Below are 20,314 nucleotides of genomic sequence, written 5' to 3' on the forward strand. Positions count from 1 at the left end.
GGCTCAGGAGAAGGGTCTGTGTTGGGGCCAGGGCCTTGGTGCTGACAGAACCTGAAAGGCAGTGAGCCCACCTGAGCCTTCAAAACATTTAATGACCTGGGCCAGGTGTCCCATCGAGAAACCACTAGATGCTTTGGGATTATCCAGGCCGTGCTAGAGAACTGCATCCAGAACACAGGCAGAGCTGGGCTCTAGTTCCACCTTTGTGACGGGCCACGTGACCTCCAGACCTCTCTGAGCCTCACTTCCCTCCTGTGTAGCTTATTCAGAGACTAAAAGGAGATGATTGTCCCAAGTTTTTCACAAACAGTGAAGGCTTGTCTGCTGTTGGTTACAGTTTCCTTCTGAGCGCCACATCCCTGTGAGGGTCCCTGGGACACGCTGGAGCACACCCGTTGTTCCTCGGCCCCAGGAACATATGTGAACATTCTCTTCCTTACCCTCATTAACACACGGCCTGGTGTCTAACGTGCTGTCTTCCTCTGATTGTCAGTCGCTCCTGGAATGACTGCTATCGAGCACTTGCTCCGAGTCAGGCACCGCTGTGGCCAGTGGGCTGCAGCATGGACACCAGCCTCCGACCCAGAGCTGGGAGTGTCCCTCCCCTGCTGGGTCCCCTGACACCAGCCCTTGCCTTTTGACGTCCTCCTAGTTCCCGTGGCTGGCAGCCTGGCAGCCTGAGCCTCCTCATCCCGTCTCGTTCTGGAGGTGGTCCGGCTGCAGGGTCTCAGACTCCCTGGGCTCCAGGCCTGACCAGCCTCACATCCCACCCTTACCTCTCCATTGCCAGATCCCGGCCGTCCATGACTTTGGCCTGTTCATGTCTCTCATCGTGTCCTGCTGCTGGCTGGCTGTGCTGTTCACCATGCCTGCTGCCCTGGGCATCTGGAGCCTTTACATGGCACCACTGGAGAGTGCCTGCCAGACCAGGTGAGCAGGTGGGCAGAGGTGCGGGGGGGGGGGGGGGGGGGGGGGGGGGGGGCGTGTCCTCTGGGGCCACTCAGCATACCACCTTCTCTTCTACAAGCTCTGTGATCCTTTACTGAGCACCTTCTGTATGCCCAGTTCTATGCTGGGTGCTACTGGGGGACCAAGGAAGGAGAAGAGAACCCTCCCTGATAGTCACCATTTGTGATTACCTGCTCTCTGCCGGGAAGTGGGCAGAGCGCTTTTGCACAAGACCTTATTCCCACCGCCTCCCCATCCCCGGGACCCTCGGAGCTGGGTTCCCTTGTTTTGCCGGTCTTACCCACGAGGAAACAAGGGCTGAGAGAGGGTGGGTGACATTCTCAAGCTCACCCATTCAGTAGGCAGCAGAGCTGAGATTAAAACCTCATAATCTGACCAGACCCCATGCCCAGGTGCCATACTAAATGTCCCCAGGCTTCTCCTCTCGGTGGAGAAACATATTTAGACACAGTGAGCTGTGTGCAGACGTGAACGGGTCAGGGCCACGGTTGCTGCCAGAGGTCGGGGGGTTGGGGTCTCGCGGCCTGAGTGGTGGGGCAAGGAGGGAGAGCAAGGGAGGCCACATGGGGTCTGGCCTGGGTGGCTGGCTGGGCTTGGGTGCTGGGAATGACAGGGTCTCTGGGCTTGGGGCAGGGCACACCAGGGCGGGGGTCCCTCTCCCTGGGTCATGGCTGCTGTCACCCTTTGTCCAGAGGAAGGGGGGCACCGAGGGTCTGGGGGGCAGATGGCACCGGGAAGGAACCAGGCAACAAGCTCCTGGGAGTCCGTGACGCGTGTCCTCGGAAGATGTCCGCAGCAGCCTGAGGCCCGGGCTCACGTGGTGGGCGGTGGGGGGGGGGGGGGGGGGGGGCGTGCCCCACCCTCCTGGCACACCTGGGGCCCTCGGGGCTCACCCCTCTCCCCGACTCTGTCCGTAGCTGCCACCAGAAGTGTGGCCGCAAGAGCTCCCTGCACCTCCCCGGGGACGTGTTTGCCACCCCCGAGCGGGCTGGGGGCAGCCCCACCCAGGGCCCCATGCCCTACCTCGATGATGACATCCCCTTGCTGAATGTGGAGGAGGAGCCAGGTGAGTTCCGGCACAGGCCTGCCCTGCTGACCCTGGCGGGACCTGGGGCTGTGTCTGTCAGGGAGGTCACTTTCGACGAAGTGATTTGAGGACAGGCGGATCCTGATGGCCCTTGGGGATCCCCCTCGAGCATTTGGGCTTCCCTAGGGAGGGCGGGGACGCGGGTGGGCTTTGATGGGTGTCTGGGCCAGGCCTCTGATGGGCCGCTGTTCTGCCTGGCAGTGTCGCTGGAGCTGGGAGACGTGTCCCTGGTGTCTGTGCCCCCGGAGAGCCTACAGCCAGCACCCGACAGGGGCAGCCGGGGCCAGCTCATTGCCCAGCTGCAGGAGTTACTGTACCACTGGGCTCTGTGGTCAGCCGTCAAGAGCCGCTGGGTGATCGTAGGTAAGTAGCTCTCCACCCTCCTTCCCCTGTGTCTTGCGGTGGGATCCCAGCCCCCTCCTGGGTTAGTGTCTCACTCTCTGGGCCTCCCCCCTTCCTGTGTAGAATGGAGCCGGTCCCACAACAGCTGTTGTTTGTTGAGCACCTACTACACGCCAGTCATCATGCTGGGCGGGAGAGCAGAGCCCTCAATGCTTGGGCTCCAGAGTCAGACCACCCGGTCAGACCAGTCAGTCACCAACTGGGTGACCAGCCAGTAAGGCTGAGCTGTGAGTCAGTCTGAGCCTCACTTTCCTATCCTGTTTCTGAGGAGGAGAATAGCATCTATCTAGGGGTGCCTGGGGGGCCCAATTGGTTGAGCATCTGACTCTTGATCTCAGCTCAGGTCGTGATCTCACGGTTCCTGAGTTGGATGGAGCAGCACGTTGGGCTCTGCACTGACAGCGTGGAGCCTGCTTGGGATTCTCTCTCTCTCTCTCTCTCTCTCTCTGTCTCTCTCTCTCTCTGTCTCAAAAATAAATAAACAAACTTAAAAAAAAGAACAGTGTGTATCTAATAAGGCAGTCGTGGGGCAAGTAGGGAACTCAGCCGGGTGTGTGGGGCGCAGTAAGTGCTCAAGAAACATCAGTGCTGCTGTTATGATAACGATTGACAGTATTTAAGGTTGTGTATAACCAAGCGCGTCTGCCAGCTCTTTATCAACTGTTAAGTGCCCTAAGGTAGTGGCCGATTCTTATCCAGGAGTCTGAGATTGCAGCTTATAGCCTGATCTCCAAACGACACAAATAACATCCATCCCTCCCCACACCCACCCACCCCACCCCCGCCACCAAGGACCAGTCCCTGACAAGGCTTCACCCCCAGGCCAGCACACCATACCTCTGCCAGCTCCCTTGGGCCCCCGCCCCACCCTGCCACCCCACAAAGGGATACAGCTCTCACCTGGGGCTGTGGGTGCCTCCTGCGCCCTGCCCCCACCTAGCGCGTCGTCCTCTCCTGGCAGGGCTCTTTGTCTCCGTCCTCATCCTGTCCCTGGTGTTTGCCAGCCGGCTCCGCCCCGCCAGCCGGGCCCCCCTGCTCTTCCGGCCCGATACCAACATCCAGGTGCTGCTGGATCTCAAGTACAACCTGAGCGCTGAGGGCATATCGTGCATCACCTGTTCAGGTGAGAGTTCTGTCGGGGTGTCCCCTGTGGCTCCCTGCTCTCTTTGGAGTTTCGGGTCTCCAAGACTGTCAGCCTGAGAGATGTGACGTGTCCAGGCTGTCCGTCCCTGTGCAACCTCAGCAAATCGCTGAGCCTGAGTGTTTCCGCGTTTCCTGAAACAGGTATTTACTGGGTGCTGGGGAGACCACAGTGGGCAGGATAGGCTTCCTGAACTCAGGGAGTTCATTCGCCTGCCAGTGGCCAGCGTTGTAATAGTGGATCTGAGCTGTGATGGAGGAAGAACAGGGCACCTGGGGAGCTCGAGAGAGAAGAGAAGAGAGGTGGGCAAGACCAGGGCCAAGTCTGAGAGAGGCAGCCCCAGGAGCTAAGGCCAACCAGGTAGGTGGGGCCAGGGTCTGGAGGGCTAGAGCGAGGAGTCTGCATTTTATTCTAATTGGCAGGGGGAGCTAGTGGAGGGTTTTGAGCAGAGTAGGGCTGTGATGGAGGGCACTGTGTGGAGGTGGACGGTAGGGCCAGGGTGCAAGCTGGCTGGGAGACCAGGTAGGAGGCTGGTGCCCTCATCTGAACTTGAGATGGTGGGCCTGAGGCCAGCGTGCTTATGGGGACAGCGGAGCCACGAGGTTTTTAGGAAGTGAAAGCCATAGGATTTGGGGATGGAGTTGGTGTCAGGGATGAGCAAAGAGGTGAGTTAAAGATGTCTCCTCACCTTAGAGGTAGTCTGGTCCAGAGGAGAGCCTGAGGTCAGGGTTGGGGGCAGGGGAAGTTGGCCAGTCGGTTAGAACCAAAGGAGAAGATGCTTGGGCAAGTGCTTCCTGCTCCTAGGAGAGGATCCGCTGACCGCTCTAATTGCCTTCGTTTAATTAGGGCGGTGTCCATATTAACCTGGCCTTCCCCTTGGTATTGGCATTAGCCAAATGCATGACAATTGAGTGCGGCTCAGGGAGGTGCCTGAAGAGCCCCTCCTAAATTGGAGCCAACACCCTCCCCCCCACGCGCGGCGCGGCCCCGGGGGGGCGCCGCCCCGCGCCCCCCCCCCCCCCCCCCCGGGGCACATGCATCAAACTCCATTACTACTGCTGCTATGAGGCCACCTGCCATCCCTCAGGGCCCGGAGTCAAAAAGCCACATCCACTACCATTTCACAGATGGACAAAACCGAGGATAGTGCCGAAACTCCTGGAATCATCTGGAGAAGGGCCAGGATGCCGGCCCAAGTCCAGCCCCCAGCCCCTTGTAGCTCTCAGCATTCTGAACTGCCTCTCAGAGGGACCTGTTCATGTTGTCCCAAAAAGGGCTTGCAGGGCCAATGAGACTGGATCTGAATGAGGCTCTGCCTCTCACTTCCTTTACGGTTCACGGCACCTCCCTGAACCTCTGCTTTCTCCTTTGTCAAGCGGGGTTAATGATAGCGACCTTCTAGAATTATTGTGAAGATTGCATCTTTGAAGGTGTCAAATTTCTCTCATTAGAAAACAACAAAGAAAACAGAAAATTCATCCGCAGTGGTTGAGGCAAAACGAGACAGTCCCCTGTCATCTGTGCTAGTTGATGATGTTCCTTTTCTAATTGTTCCCACTAAATGAGCATTTATCACGAACCAGACATGTAGCCAAATGCACGAGATGCAGCACCCCGTCTGGTCCTTCCACCACCCTCTGGAGATTCGAGGTCACCCCATTTGCCAGAGCAGGGATGTGAGGCATGGCGAGGAGGACAAGGGAATGCGTCCGCATGTCTTTCTCTGGGTGGAGCTGACAGGTGCCTTTCTTTCACCTTAAGATTCCTGCGAAATCAGGGGCGCCTGAGTGGCTGAGTCGGTTAAGCATCCGACTTTGGCTCAGGTCACGATCTCGCAGTTCAGGAGCCCGAGCCCCCACGTCGGACTCTGCGCTGACAGCTCGGAGCCTGGAGCCTGCTTCAGATTCTGTGTCTCCCTCTTTCTCTCTGCCCCTCCCCTGCTAGAACTCTGTGTCTCTGTCTTTCTCTCTCAAAAAAAATAAACAAAAAAAAATTTTAAATAAAGATTCCTGCAAATTCGATATTTGGCACTTTTTCAGTTCCATCCTGTTTCTTTCAGACCCCTGACACCCCTCCCCCTAAGCTGAGAGCCCTGAGGCCCACGTCCCTGGGGCTGTTATCGGTCCCAGTCTCTGCCCTCCCCTGCCAGGCTCAGCCAGGGAGGCCCTGTGTCCCTAATGACGTGTCGGTGGGGGGGGGGGGGGCAGGTCTGTTCCAGGAGAAGCCCCACAGCCTGCAGAACAACATCCGGACGTCCCTGGAGAAGAAGAAGCGGGGCTCAGGGGTCTCCTGGGCCAGCCGGCCTGAGGCCACCCCACAGGGTAAGTGGGGCATGTGTTCTGGCTGGGGTGGGGGCTCTGGGGGATCCTGCCCGATGCTGGGGTGTGGAGGTCCTGTGGAGATAGATGACATGCATTCCCTGGGTCTCCTGGGAGAACAACAGTCTGTGTTCTTGGGGTCACTGAGGAGGGGTTGGGTTGTGGGGGGGGGGGGTGACCTCAGGGCCCCTCCTGCCAGCACCACAGCCAGGCTCTGGTGCCCTAGGAACCCGCCGTGCACCAGATCCACCCTGAGTGTCTGGGGGAGGACAGGGGTGTCCTGAGCCCTGGAGGGTGGCTCATCCCTGCCCGGGTCTCTGTCACAGATGGGGTGCTGGGACACGTGTAGGAATCAGCCCCCACCCTGGGGCAGTTTTGTGTGTCCTTGTCATCCCCTGGCTGTCGTCACCCCTCTGTGCCTACCACTGTCGCTCCCAGCTCTGGCCCCACCGCTCAGCCCGCGCCCCGCCCTGGGTGGCACTGCCCACATTGCTTGCACCTCGTCACCACGATCCGTACCATCGCCGTCACTCCCTCCACCTATGCCGCCACCCCATCCTGGTGACCACTGCCATCTCCCTTTCATCTGTGCTACCAACCCATCCCCGCGTCCACCACCAGCACCCCCAGCTTGCCGTGGGCTCGGTCCAATAGAGAGGCTCAGAGCCAGCATTCAGAGCTGAGCCCTGATGCGGAACAGAGAGCAGGCTGCTCCGGGGTCAGGGAAGCCGGTCAGGGTGACTGTCCACCCCTCCTCCATCCTTCGTTTGTCTCCCAGACTCCCCAGGCACCGTGTATGTCTCCAAGGTGAAGAGTAAGGGCCACCCGGCCGTGTACAGGTTCTCCCTCAACGCCAGCCTGCCTGCCCCTTGGCAGATCGTGTCCCCCGGGGACGGGGAGGTGCCCTCCTTTCAGGTGAGTCCGGGCTGCCGGGACTTGAACCGCTGCTGCCGAGGAAGGTGGCCCTCGACGCCGCACTGGCGGGCACTGGCCATGTAGGGAGGGGGAGGCGGGGTCTGCGAGGATGGAGCTGCTACAGGAGATGAGGACCCTCTCCCAGCCAGGTCTGCGGCACCTACAGAGCGGGGACAGCATGGGCTCCCAAGTCAGCCAGACCTGGGTTCGAGTCCTGGCTCTGCCATCTGTAGTCTGGGTGTCTTCGGGCAGCTTACTTAATCTCTGAGCCTCAGTTTCTTCATCTGTGAAACGGGGTGTGTAAAGCACAGCCAGGGTCGGAGGTCCATGAAGTGAGGCCTGCGTGGCATGTAGCACCTAAGACACAGCAAGTGCTGCTTGGCAAGTTACGTGTGGTTCTTGGCAGCCGCTCCTGCACCCCAGCAAAGAGCCTCTGAGGGCCAACCAGGCCCTGTCAGGAGTCATCTGTGTTTCTCTGACATGTTACACCCTCTGGGTGACGTAATTACCTACATCAGTTCCTGTGTTCAGGCTTTATATTTCCATTTGAAAGATGCCTGTGGCATTTCCTGACCCTGAGCCTTTGCACTGCTGTTCCCACTGCCCAGAAAGCTTTCCTTCCAGCTTAATGCATGGCAGGCCCCTCACTGACACCTCAGCATAACTGTCACCTCCTCACAGGGCCCTGTGCCCGCGCACTTCTCACTCGGTTCGCCCTCCTCCTCCCCTGCCCGTTTATCCCGTGTCTTATCATCCTGACTCTTTAATTCACAGCCCCTGCAAGAACCCAAAGCCATGGTGATCGGCAGCCCCCCGGGAGACAGGGACCAAGCCCATGTTGCTGACTACTGTGTGTTCAGGGCCTGGCACACAGTAGGTGCTCAGCTGCAGAAAAGGGCTGAGGCTCAGACAGGGAGGGAAGGATTTGCCCAATGTGCAGACTCGAACCCAGGCCTCCTGAGCCTCTGTCCCCAGCTGTGGGCGCGAGGACGGGGTGGGACCAGCCTCGGGGGGAGGGCGCGGAGCCTGAGGCCGGGCCCAGGCCGAGGCAGCCCCCCGGAGTCACGTGTCTTGTCTCTGTCGCTCCACTGCCTAGGTGTATAGAGCGCCTTTGGGTAACTTCACCAAGAAGCTGACCGCTTGTATGTCTACAGTAGGGCTGCTCCAGGCGGCGAGCCCCTCCCGCAAGTGGATGGTGACAACCTTGGCCTGTGACGCCAAGCGGGGCTGGAAGTTTGACTTCAGCTTCTACGCGGCCGCCAAGGAGCAGCAGCACACCCGGTAACAGAGCATCGCGGATAAGCCGGTGTCCGCCAGCCCGGCCCCCTTCTCGCCAGGGATGTCAGCAGACGCCTTTAGGAAACCCCTGTCCGCGTGCACACACGCGTTCAGGTGGTTCTGTGCCCAGGACCGGGGCGCGGGGAACGCGGGCGCAGAGGACGGCCCGTGACCTGCTCTGCCGCTCTGCCTCGTGCTGGCTCTGTAGCTCCTTCGCGAACCTCATGTGCTGGCCTCTTTCCAGGGTTCAGGTGTCTACTCAGATGCCCCCCCTGGGGAGAGGCTTACCCCCCCCCCCGCCTCCATCCAGAAGAGCCACACCTGCTCTCTCTCCCTGCGAGGGACCCCCTGCTCCCAGTCTGGCCCCATCACCACCTGGAAACACACTGACCGGCTGGTTTATAAGCTGTGTTGCATCAGGAGCACGCGGGCATCCTTCCACGGGTGCCCTGACTGCTTCCCCTGCTCCGTCCCTCGCACCTGGCACGACGTCTTGCACACAGGGGGCGCTCGGCTAACACTTGCCGAATGAATGGACGTGTGCGCTCCGTACGTCCTCTCGAAGGCACTCTTCACATTCTCTCCCAATATAATCAATTCAGAAAACACCGCCCTCCCCCCACCACTGACCATAAGGAGACAGGAGAGGGACTGTGTCTATTATACTTACCTGTTGTATCCCCAGGCCCTGCCTAGTGCCTGGTATGACATAAGTGCCCCAAAATACTTAATGAGTGTTGGGATTCTGTGCCTGTGCACTGGAGGCGGGGGTGGGGGGGGGGGCGGGTCTCTGAGCAGCTGGGGGCACCTCTTTCCCAGGTTTTATTCCTGTGTTCTGACCCCACATTCATTTCTCCATTGAGGCTGTATTTTATCGTTCATTCACGTAACAAACACGGGGCACCGACTGTGTGCCAGCACCGCACTAGTCCTGGGGATACAGTGGTAAACAGGACAGATGTGGGTCCTGCCCTTAGGCCGGCCAGCGGGAGACAGCAGCTAACGAGTCAGCCGCGATGTCGTTACAAATGATGATACGTGCCCAGAGAGCAGCAGTGCAGTCCCTGTGCTGGTGACACACGGGGCTACGGTCTCTGACAGCCTGGCCTCAGGGCACCAGGCACCCACAAAGGCTGGACTCCACTTGAGGCAGAGGGCAGTGGTGCAGAGGTTGGGGGGAGTGGGGAGGTGACTGAGACGGGTTCCCTGGGTCCTTCCAGCCTCGGGTGCCCTGGCTCGGGCAGTGGGGGTCCCTCTGCCCGCTCTCCCCTGAGGCCAGGGCTGGGCTTGCTCTGCAAGGACACAACGGCAACTGGGATCAGGCTGCCTGGACGAGCTTAGAACATTCTAGAAAGAACCTTGAGCTCCATCAGGTCCAGTGGTGAACAAGCTAACCGCGGAACCCTTGCTTCAGACAGAATCTTGAGGCTCAGTGACTGTTCAGGTTAAGGTGAGGGTGCCTCTGAGCAGGAACCCTGAGGCTGGCCCGGGGGGGCCCCTCTGTGAACTCTTGCACCCCCTGCAGGGCGGTTTGGAAAACTGGTCTTCACCCCTCATGCAGCAGGTGGGGAGACACGCAGAAGGGAAGGCTGTGAGGCAGCCCTGGGGAGCGCCTTGGCAGTGGCCAGACTAGAAGTGGCCTCCAGAGCCCAGCCCCCAACCTGAGACCACATCCTTGTGCTGGGGGACCCGAGTCCGTCCCCTGCACTCTTCTAGCCCCTGCTCGCAGCCACACATGGCTGTGCTTGCCTCACCTCCCAGGCTCCTCCCGGCCTTCCCAGCCTCAGCCCGGCTCCTTTGCCTCCACAGGAAAGTATACTTTGCTCAGTCCCACAAGCCCCCTTTCCACGGGCGTGTGTGCGCCGCGCCTCCGGGCTGCTTGCTCAGCTCCAGCCCCGACGGCCCCACCAAAGGCTTCTTCTATGTGCCCAGCGAGAAAGGTACGTGCACAGGGAGGCTGCCTTGGGGCCTGGGGAGGCCGGGCCCCACCCTCCTGTACAGACGTGACTCCCTCTGCAGTGCCCAAGGCCCGCCTCTCAGCCACCTTCGGCTTCAACCCCTGCGTGAACACCGGCTGTGGGAAGCCAGCCGTGCGGCCGCTGGTGGACACCGGGGCCATGGTCTTCGTGGTCTTTGGCATTATTGGCATCAACCGCACGCGGCAGGTGGACAACCATGTCATCGGAGACCCGGTACGTGGGCCCACTTGGAGCAGATGCCGGAGGACCCGACTGCACCAGGTTCACAAACCAGGCTCGGGCGGCCACTAGCCCTGCTCCCCACACCCCCTCCTGGCTCCTTTGCTCACCGAGCTCAGTCAGGACCACCATGGGCTCTTGAGGGCACTGTTTCTCTTGAGGAGTGATCAGGGTTGAGCTCTTAGAATCACCCAGGAATCTGGGTACATTTCGGGCCTGAGCTGGTTGCCCCCTCGGCATGAGGGGCTGGAACGGAGCTGAGGGAGAATGCAGGTGTACAAACCCCCTCCTTCTGCAGGAGGCCCTCCCTGTGCCCGCAGCCCTTGCTGCATGCCTGACCAAGGGGCCCTCCGCTCTGTCTCCTCCCTTGTACACGCTTGGGCCCTGTGCTGGGCTCTCGGGTGTCTGAAAGGGAGAGACGCGGACGGAGCCGTGGCTGGGTCCGCCTGGCACAGAGTGGGGGCTGAGCACGTGGTAGGCAGGGCTGTGGATGTGGTACCGTCATAGCTCCTGCCTTGAGAAGCCAGTCCAGCTGAGTATACAGGAATCTTTCCCGAAGTAATTCGGGAGCCAGAACAGTCTGAGATCTATGTGATCAGGTCTAGACCGAGGATCCCGAGGTGTTTAGGGGAGGGTGGGGAGGTGAGGAGGGGACAAAGCGCACTGGGGAAGTGGGTGAGGGATTTGGATGTGCAGAGGGAGGGGAGGGAGCAGGAAGCCCCCGTGAGAGCCTGTGGGTCAAAGCAGGGGTGAGCCCGGGGGGCTCACCGTGCAGGGTGGACAGTGGTGGGAGCCCTACAGAGTGGACTCAGGCAGGGACCTCAGGCGACTGTGCCCGGGGCTCCAGCACAGTGTCTGTGATGGTGGTGGGAGCTTGGGAGGCTCTGGCCCCGGGGCAGGGCCCAGGGCCGAGTTCCTGACTCACTGAGCAGCCTTTGCCCGCTTGTGTCTCCTTGGGAAAGGGCAGTGTCATCTATGACAGCAGCTTTGATCTCTTCAAAGAAATTGGGCACCTGTGTCGCCTCTGCAAGGCCATCGCGGGGAACTCGGAGCTGGTGAAGCCAGGCGGGGCCCAGTGCCTTCCCTCAGGTGCGCGGGGGGAGGACAGGCTGGGGAGGCTCCACGGGTGGACAGCCATGAGCACACGTGTGCCTGGCGCGTGTCCTGCAGACATGCATCTGTGCCCGAATTTGCATCCGTGCTGGGGTGAGGGGTGCGTGACTCTTCCCGAGTGGGCTCATGGGTGAACATGAACAGGTGCAGACGTGCACATGTGTGGGGGCACCTGCAGGAGTAGCTTTTCCAGAACTGGGAGCCAGGGCCAGGGCTGACACAGATGAGGCCCTGCCAGGGCTCTGCTCAAGGGGGCACAAGATGTCCTTTTCCACCCCGATGGCAAGTGACTGTTGTAAGTTGCCTAATGGCACTGCCACTGGTTACAGACACATTTGAAAGCTGGAGGGCTGGGGGAAGGGCGTGCACCCCTCCCATACTCTCACCCGACGGGTGAGGACACACGTCCGGTGGGGGGGGGGATGGGGGGGCCAGGGGTGCTCTCCCGGGGTCCCCTCCCCGACCACCTCTCTCCCCTTCTCCCCGCAGGCTACAGCACCTCCTCCGTCCTGCAGATGCTGCACCCTGAATGCAAGGAGCTGCCGGAGCCCAACCTGCTCCCGGGGCAGCTGTCCCACGGGGCGGTGGGCGTCAAGGAAGGCCGAGTGCAGTGGATCTCCATGGCCTTTGAGTCGGTGAGCTCCCGTGGCCAGCCGGGCACAGTGCCGAGGGCTCGCCTCACGTGTGTGCACCTGATTCCCCGTCCCCGGCCGAGACCAGAGGGGCTGCTCGGGTCACGTGGTTATGAGTGTCAGCATCGGGTTTTAAACCAGGGCCACCTGACCACAGGGCGCTGCCCTTTCTCTGATGTCGGCTGTCCGCCGGTTCCCACCAGCCCAGGGTGTGTGTCGTTTTGCAGCCTCTGGGCTGGGGAGCAGACGAGGTTGGGGGCTGGTGAGAGTCTAGGATGCTCCCCTCTGAGGGCCCCTTTGGGGGGCCTGGTTGTGGGTCGCAGAGCCAGGTGCTGGGCCTGCCCCGGAAGAGCTTGGAAGCCAAAGGACCAGCCATCCGCGCACATCACTACTTCCTCTCTCATCCTGACACTCCCTGGACTCCCACGTGCACACGCACGCACACGCACGTACACGTGAGCACACGAGAGCCCTGACTTGGGCATCTGCGGACCTCAGGGCCCTGGCACTTCGCTCCACGAGGCTTCCCAAGCCCGCCCCTGCTGTCCGTGTGCCGAGACCCAGGGTCCAGCTCCACCTCTGATCCTGGTGTGCTCTGTGTCCTTGAACAAATCAGTGCCGGCCTCAGGTTCCTCCTCTGCAGAACGGGGTCAGTGAGGATACACGTGAAAGTCCCAGAGCAGGGTGAGTGCCTGCCTCTTCCCCCGAACGGCTCCTCAGAGCTGGGGGCTGTGAAGCAGACTCACGCTGCAGCCGGGAGACGAGCAGCTTGCTGGGCAGTGACAACAGCTATGATGGGGAAGCACCGAGGCCTTGCAGAGCCCAGCAGAGGCCTGTCTTGGTTAATCAAAGAAGGGCTCCTGGAAGAGACAGAACCCTAGTGAGAGCCTTGAAGGCCAAGTGGGAGCTGGCTGTGCAGGCAGAGGGAACAGCGTGTGCAGAGGGCGTGGCGTGAGAGCGTGGGGGCTCTGGGAGCTGCAGCGGGCTCTGCTACAAAGGGACGGGGACTGTGGTTACATCAGAACCTGCTGCCCTTGTAAGGATCACATGTGCACGAAGAGGCTGGTGGGAGGTAATCCTGGACTGTGGCACCCTCCGCCCCCACGCACAGCATCCTCTGTGTGCAGGTGGCCAAGGGCCGGCTGCATCTGCCACAGAGCAGACCGGCTGTCACCTGGGAAGGGTGAGTGGGCACCGCCCCCTGCCCGTCTCACTGACTCATGTGCCCCACAGACCACGTACAAGGGCAAGTCCTCCTTCCAGACATACTCCGACTACCTGCGCTGGGAGAGCTTCCTACAGCAGCAGCTGCAGACGTTCCCTGAGGGCTCAGCCCTGCGCCGAGGCTTCCAGACTTGCGAGCACTGGAAACAGATCTTCATGGAGATCATAGGCAAGTGGCAGCCCTGCCCCCCACGCCAGGGCTGGGCCGGTGGCAGCGGGTGGGGGAGGGGGGGCAGGGACAGGGAGGTGACCTGGGGTGGGGAGGGCAGGGCAGGGCCTGTCTGAGCTACAGCCTGTCATCTCCTCAGTCCTGGCCAAGAGCCCTGCAGCAACCAGAACAGCATGGTGGCCAGGAGTACCCATCGGAGGCCAGAATTGGGGTCTCCTGCTCTGGGGTACCTAGCCACGTTCTCTGATCTTGAATCTGGCCGCCTAGAAAGTAACAGTGATCACCACATGGCAGGTCTCTGTCATGCTGGGCCTTCCCGGTGCCACGCCCCGTGCCGAGGGCCTGACCCACGTTCTCTCTAAACTCCCAACAAGGCCTGTGGGGTAGGGGCTGTGATTGCCCTCTTTTACGGGTGAGGCTCAGGGAGGTCATGGCTTCCCAGAGTGACACAGCTAGTGATGACCGTGTCCACCCGTGGAACCCCAGTAACCTCGGAACCACGGAGGGGAGGGGGGCCTGTAGGCGCCGCACCCACGAAGCCCAGCTGAGGACCGTCTGCTCTTGCCTTCCAGGGGTGCAGAGCGCCCTGTACGGCCTGGCCCTGTCCTTGCTCATCTGTGTGGCCGCCGTGGCCGTGTTCACCACCCACGTGCTCCTCCTGCTGCCTGTGCTCCTGAGCATCTTAGGTATGTGGCAGAGGGGTGACAGGCATCAGGCTGGGGGGCCAGGAGTGGGCAGGGGCCTTGCTAGTGGCCTCCGGTCGGCAGGTTTCTCTCCACCCTTAACTGTCACATCTCCTCGGTGAAGGTTTCCCAACCACCCCCACCTCCCTCCCAGGCAGAAAGACCCTCAGCCACAGGCATGCATAGGACGGTGCCCCACAGGCGTGTGTGCTCCTGCAAGGGAGCCGCGTGTCGCCGGGTAGTAGCTCCTGGCCCAGTGACCCCTTGCCGCACCTGTCCCCCGCCTTGGAGCGTCTGCTTCTCTCTGGCCCTGGCCCTCCTTGTCCCTCCTGTGTCTAGAAGTGGGGGCTCCACTCTAGGCTTGGCCCCATTCCCCAGGGGCCCTCCGAGTTCGCCCAGGACCCCTCCAGGACTGTGTGGGTGAGGCTGGGTCCAAGCTGCCTCCCCCCCTGCCCCCTGCAGGCATCGTCTGCCTTGTGGTGACCATTATGTACTGGAGCGGCTGGGAGATGGGTGCCGTGGAGGCCATCTCCCTGTCCATCCTCGTCGGCTCCTCCGTGGATTACTGTGTCCATCTGGTTGAGGGCTACCTGCTGGCCGGAGAGAACCTGCCCCCGCACCAGGCTGAGGTGAGCGACCTGCCAGTCCTACCCCAACGCATCTCCCGTCCCCGCTGCAGCGGAGGGACCCTCCAGGACAGCTGGACATCCCTGGTGCCCAGCTCCCAACCAGACTGCGTTCCAGGGGCTGAGGTTTCCACGGCCAGTCTCCTCGCCCAGGGGACTCGGGTCCTAAGGCATTTCCACCGAGCAGCGCTCCGGGCCTTGGGCGGGTCCATCCCCCAGCCTGTTTCTCTAATGAGCATAAGGGGTTGGACCCGTTGACGCCCAAGGGCCCTTCCTGCTTCCCTGTGTCCGAGTCTCATTCTCCAGCCCGGGGAGCAGGGCGGGCTGTTCCAGTCGTGACTCTGAGGCCACCAACCACCCGTCCGGACCTCTCGGCTTAGTGAGAATGTACTCACATACTCTGTGCCCACACCAGTTCTGGGTCTTGTAAAGTTTTCGTTGTTTCCTAACCTGGAGTTGTGGTGGTGTGAAAACGCTCATAAATACGTGAATCAGCTATGTGTTTAGGTGCTTTTGGCCAAAAGAAAGAGCTCCGTTCCAATCAGGGCCATTTGTGAGGACCTACTGTGCAAATCGGCCTTAGCCTGGTCGTCATACCAACCTTTAAGCGCCTGCCTGTGCGCCTTCTTCAGGGAGTTGGTTCATCTTCACACCCACCCTGGGGAGCAGGTGCCGTTACTGGCCCCATTTATGGAGGCAGAATTGGGGGCCTCCAGAAGCGGGCTGGCCCCAGGCGGGGAGGGATCCCGCTGGCATGTCCGTCCCTGGCCCCAGCTCTTGCCCTCACCCCACACCAGGACGCCCACTCACAGCGCCAGTGGAGGACACTGGAGGCCGTGCGGCACGTGGGAGTGGCCATCGTCTCCAGCGCCCTCACCACGGTCATCGCCACGGTGCCCCTCTTCTTCTGCATCATCGCCCCGTTTGCCAAGTTCGGCAAGATCGTCGCGCTCAACACAGGTGTCTCCATCCTCTACACGCTCACGGTCAGCACGGCCCTGCTTGGCATCATGGCCCCCGGCTCCTTCACCCGGACCAGGACTTCCTTCCTCAAAGCCCTGGGCGCTGTGCTCCTGGCGGGGGCCCTGGGGCTGGCTGCCTGCCTCATGCTCCTCCGGAGTGGCTATAAGATCCCCCTGCCCACTGGGACCTCCCTATAGCGCTGGCACTGGGTCCTGACTTAACGCACCTTTTGTCCAGCGGGTGTGGGATGAGGCCCTTGCTCTCTGATCCCAGAGACATGTTTCCCGGCTCGGCTCTAACTCGTTCTGTTCCCAGGCCTGAGCTGGAAAGGCACCAAGTCGCTCAGTGTGGGAGCCGATGCCCACCTGTGTGGCCCGCACTGCCTTCATCACGGCGCCAGCCAGAGTTGGATGGGAAGCTGGCTACCACCGTGCCAGACATCCCCTGATAGAAGAGTCCAGCCCCCCTCCATGCCGGGTCACCACGGGGGTGTCCCTCTCACACTGCCTCAGTGCTGACAACTTTTGCATGCGGGTGTTACAGGGCCCCCGTTCTGCAGATGTGAAAACTGAGGCACCAGGAGGCAAACTGACCGACCTGTAGCTGGGTCGGTGACAGAGCCCAGCCGCCTCCTGAGTCCCATGCCTCCCTCGGGGAATTTGCAGGAAGAGCACAGCGGGTTCAAGGGCAGGGGCCTTGCACCCCCTATCCTATTTTCCCCTTCCCCCAGCTTTATGGTGGCCAGTGCTGGGTGGTCCTGTGGTCCCTCCCAGGCCTTTTGGTCCTGGCCAGAGAGTATAGAGACTGGCCTGGGGTTCTGCATGCCCGACCCTGGCCCCAGCCTCAACAGGCTCCTTCTCCCCGGGGGCTGCAGGGCCCCAACACAGCCTTCCTCGCTGATCCAAGTCCCCAGCTCCCCAACTCGACTCTGGGGCCGGAATTGAGGGAGGCAGCCCCTGGGAGATGGGGGCTGATTGTGCCTGCCGGCATCTCACAGCAGACGGTTCCAATCCCAGTGACAGGAAACTGCTGCCATTAACACGAGCATCGTAACATCTCTGGCTCCCCCATATTCTTCAAATCGTGATAACTAAGTATTCGCAGGCGAGGGGGTGGGCCTGGGCCCCCCCAGGGACCAAGGTCCCAGAGTGCTCTGCGTGCAAGGGCGAGGTTGGGGGCTTTGGGTAGCTCTGTGGGAGTGGGGCTCAGTAGATGTGCCTTCTTTTAAGGGGTTCCTCTGGCTCCTCGGCTGGGGCGTTTTTGAGCACGTCTGGCGTGCCGCGTGCTGCACCAGGTACTGGCCTCCTTCCTCGGGGCAGACGCTGCCCCCTGGGCTTTGGGGAGCTGCACACAGACTGAGCGGGAACTGAGCCCTGAGGGTGAGAAAGGCGTCAAGGGTGGTCTCCGGGCTAGCTCACCTGGCCATCTGTAAATATTAACTGGGGTCCAGGGATGCACAACAGCAGCACAGCACCATGTTCCCACTTAGTGCCCGCCTGGAACCAAGCAGGGACTCGGTATTTGTGCCGGGAACAGCAGACTTTTGGACTGCTGCCCTCCCCACCCCCCCCCCCGCCATCTATGGTGAAGACAGACACTGAGTAGTTAATGGTACCAGTTACCGTGCTGGACGTCCTTCTGGGGATTTGTGTTAATCTGCTGGGGCTGCCGTAACAAAATGCCACCGACTGGGGTGGGGGGCAGGGGCGGCGCTTAGACAACAGAAGCTTATCCTCTCACGGTTCTGGAGGCTGGAAGTCCAAAACCAAGGTGTCGGCAGCGTGGTTCCTCCTGGAGGTTCCAAGGGAGAATTTGTTCTGGGCCTTTCTGCTGCCTCCTGTTGGTTGCTGGCAGTCCTTGGTGGTCCTCGGCTTCTGGACACATCACTCCAATCTCTGCCTTCACCTTCTCGTGCTCGTCTTTGTGATGTGGACATCATTTCCCCTTTCTAAGGACGCCAGTGGTATCGGATGAGGGTCTGTCTTAATGACTCGACTTTATCATCTGCGAGGACCCTATTTCCAAGTAAGCTCACATGTGTAGGTGCCAGGGTTAGAATTCCAGTGCGTCTTTCGGGGGGACATTTCAACCCAGAACAGGGCTCAGCCTGCATAGATCCTTCATTAACCTTACAGAGTGGGTGCTAGCATACCCATTTTGCACACGGGGAAACCAAGGCTCTAAGAGATGGACTTGGCTAGGTCACATAGCTAGTTAAGGTGGAGCCAGACTTTACCCCCAGCCAGCTTGCCCCAGGATGTATGCTCGGCCAGTAAGGGCATACTGCCTGTGGGAGAATTATAACAAAGCCCGATGATGGGGACATTCAAGGTTGGTGGTCACATCGAGCGAGAGGCCTGTGGTTAGAAAATCTGAGATGGAAACCGTTGAATGTGTACCATACTTCACACTTAAGCACTGTCTCGTCAGCCTTATGTGAAACCTGAGCCCTTGGAGGGCCAGCAAAGAGCACTGTCTCTCAGGGGCAGGTCGTGCTTGGGACCACACAGTCCTGAAGGGGCTGCTCAGGGATTCAGGCCAGGCCGGTGAACCCAGGGCTCTGCAGCGTGGAGGACCCTTCCGGGGTTGTGCCCCTTCCGGTGATCAGCACTGTGGGAGGAGCAGGCAAGCTTCTGGGTGAAGCCCAGGCAGGAGGGGGTGACCGGGAGGCAAGTCAACAAGACAGCCCGGAAGGTGCTCTGAGAAAGGACTGCCCCGTCTGTCTAATAGCCTCTCCAATAACGTAGTTTTAAAGCGGAGGCAAAGTCATTTGCATATCATTTGCATGCAGTCCAAATAATGCCCATTTGTAAAGAAACCCTCTCTTAGCCTATTTCCTTTTCAGAAACAGCTCCTCCTCCTTCCCCTTGGCCTCTGTTTTCTTCAGTGTTGTGGGGGTGTTGAGCAGGCAGCCAGGCCTTGGTGTCGCTGTCACCTCCCCGCAGTTGACTAGGGCTGCCCTGCCGGGGCACTACTCTGGGGACCCCTCTAGCTCTCCAGTGAGCTCGGCTCCCGTCTCACAGATGAACACCTGGGACGCAGAGGGGAGGGCAGTTTCCGGTAGCACCAGGCTTCTCCCGCCACCCCCACCCCCACCCCACCTCCCTGCCAGGCTCCCCCTCTGTGGGTGGCATTCTCAACTTCGGATCTTTATTTCCTCATCAAAGCTGACCTGTCCTGGTCCCTCAGGCCCTGTGTGGTGACCGCTCTGTCCAGCTCCCGGCCAGGAATGCTCTCCTCACCCGGGGCGGGGGCCGAGGCAAGGCTGAGGGAAGGATGTGGGTGACTATTTGGGCCCACGCACCTGTCTACTTGTCTACAAGTAAATCGCCCTTTAACTTGTTTGTGAATATTTGCACTCAGAGTCCCAGAGGCACTAACTCCCATGAAAAGAACCTTGACCTTCCTTTGCTACTGATGCACAGCTCACGGTTTTAATGAGCTTTTGCTGAGCATTGAGATGCCCTTCATTAGCTCGGGCACAGCAGTTATTCTGGGGTCTGTGAAGATGTGCAGGCATTCAGCAGGCCAAGGAGGGCCATGGGACACCAGGGGAGCCCGGCAGAGAGAGACCCTTGTCACCTGCAAAAGTTCCCTGAGCCCCAGCTTCTCTCCCTCCTTCCTTTGGAGGCCAGGAGATACTTATTAATGAGAGCTAGCTTTTTTTGGAGTGCCGACTGCGTCCCAGGTCCTATCCATGCATTCTTGGGAATTCTCACAGCTTCAGAAGGGAATGTTTTTGTTCTCTTTCACTGCTGAAGGAAATTGAAGCTCAGAGACAAAAAGTAACTGGGCTGAGATCACACAGCTTGTGAGAGACAGAGCTGGGCTTCCCACCCAGGGCTGTTGGCTCCTGACTATATGTTCTCTGTCCCCTTCAGCCTCTCAGCATGCACCACCTTTGACCCGAGGGCCAGCTGACAAATGTCCCTCAGTTGCTGTCCCCCGCCTGCATGCTCCTCTCAGAAAAAGGAACACCAGGTCTAGAGTTGAGAGTCCAGTGTCCGAGTCTTAGCTCCAGCCCTGCCTGGGTGATCTTAAACAAACCAGTGAACATTGATATAATCCCTTGGGAAATGGGGTAGGGGACAAAACAATGTCCAGAGCTCCGAATCCTTCCACTGCTATGCTGGCAGAATTTGAGTCTCCTGAAGTCCAGCTGTCCTCTTCGTCCACCATCGGTGGCCATCCCAAATCTCTCTTGTTCCCATCATTGTTCACATCTGACAGGCAGAAGAATACCCATTGGAGCTGTGTGTTCATTTGTCCAACAACTTCCTTGCCGAGCACCTACTGTGTGCCAGGCACCATTCCAGGCCTCAGTGATACAAGGTAACGCAAACACAGACCCAGACCCTGACCTCCTGAACCTTACTGTGGAGGTGGGGAAAATTAACAAAAGAACCCCTCAGGGTGCCTAGGTGGCTCAGTCAGTTAAGTGTCCGACTTCGGCTCAGGTCGCGATCTTACAGTTTGTGAGTTCCAGCCCCACGTTGGGCTCACTGCTGTCAGCTTGTTAGCACAGAGCCCACTTCAGATCCTCTGTCCCCTTCTCTCTCTCTCTGCCCCTCCTTCACTTACGCTCTCTCAAATGAT

At 60.0% G+C, this 20,314-nt stretch overlaps 1 protein-coding gene across 4 annotated transcripts in view; it reads left to right on the forward strand.

Annotated features, from left to right (window-relative positions):
- Window positions 1-18,582, forward strand: part of DISP3 (dispatched RND transporter family member 3) — a 51,976-nt gene extending 33,394 nt beyond the window's left edge. For 3 of the 4 annotated variants that reach the window (XM_040461283.1, XM_040461264.1, XM_040461273.1), the window contains 15 exons: window positions 791-930; window positions 1,887-2,035; window positions 2,258-2,419; window positions 3,420-3,581; window positions 5,807-5,920; window positions 6,696-6,832; window positions 7,929-8,113; window positions 9,920-10,050; window positions 10,130-10,302; window positions 11,271-11,397; window positions 11,911-12,056; window positions 13,287-13,446; window positions 14,019-14,132; window positions 14,592-14,758; window positions 15,553-18,582. In XM_040461283.1, the coding sequence (XP_040317217.1) occupies window positions 791-930; window positions 1,887-2,035; window positions 2,258-2,419; window positions 3,420-3,581; window positions 5,807-5,920; window positions 6,696-6,832; window positions 7,929-8,113; window positions 9,920-10,050; window positions 10,130-10,302; window positions 11,271-11,397; window positions 11,911-12,056; window positions 13,287-13,446; window positions 14,019-14,132; window positions 14,592-14,758; window positions 15,553-15,915 (2,430 nt within the window). In that variant the 3' untranslated portion in view covers window positions 15,916-18,582. The remainder of the gene's footprint in view (window positions 1-790; window positions 931-1,886; window positions 2,036-2,257; window positions 2,420-3,419; window positions 3,582-5,806; window positions 5,921-6,695; window positions 6,833-7,928; window positions 8,114-9,919; window positions 10,051-10,129; window positions 10,303-11,270; window positions 11,398-11,910; window positions 12,057-13,286; window positions 13,447-14,018; window positions 14,133-14,591; window positions 14,759-15,552) is intronic. The other variant, XM_040461290.1, reaches the window with a different exon arrangement.
- Window positions 18,583-20,314: the final 1,732 nt, after the last annotated feature.

Source organism: Herpailurus yagouaroundi, unplaced genomic scaffold, assembly GCF_014898765.1.
Source record: "Herpailurus yagouaroundi ecotype Mexico unplaced genomic scaffold, PumYag 77, whole genome shotgun sequence".
NCBI classification, from domain to species: Eukaryota; Metazoa; Chordata; class Mammalia; order Carnivora; family Felidae; genus Herpailurus; species Herpailurus yagouaroundi.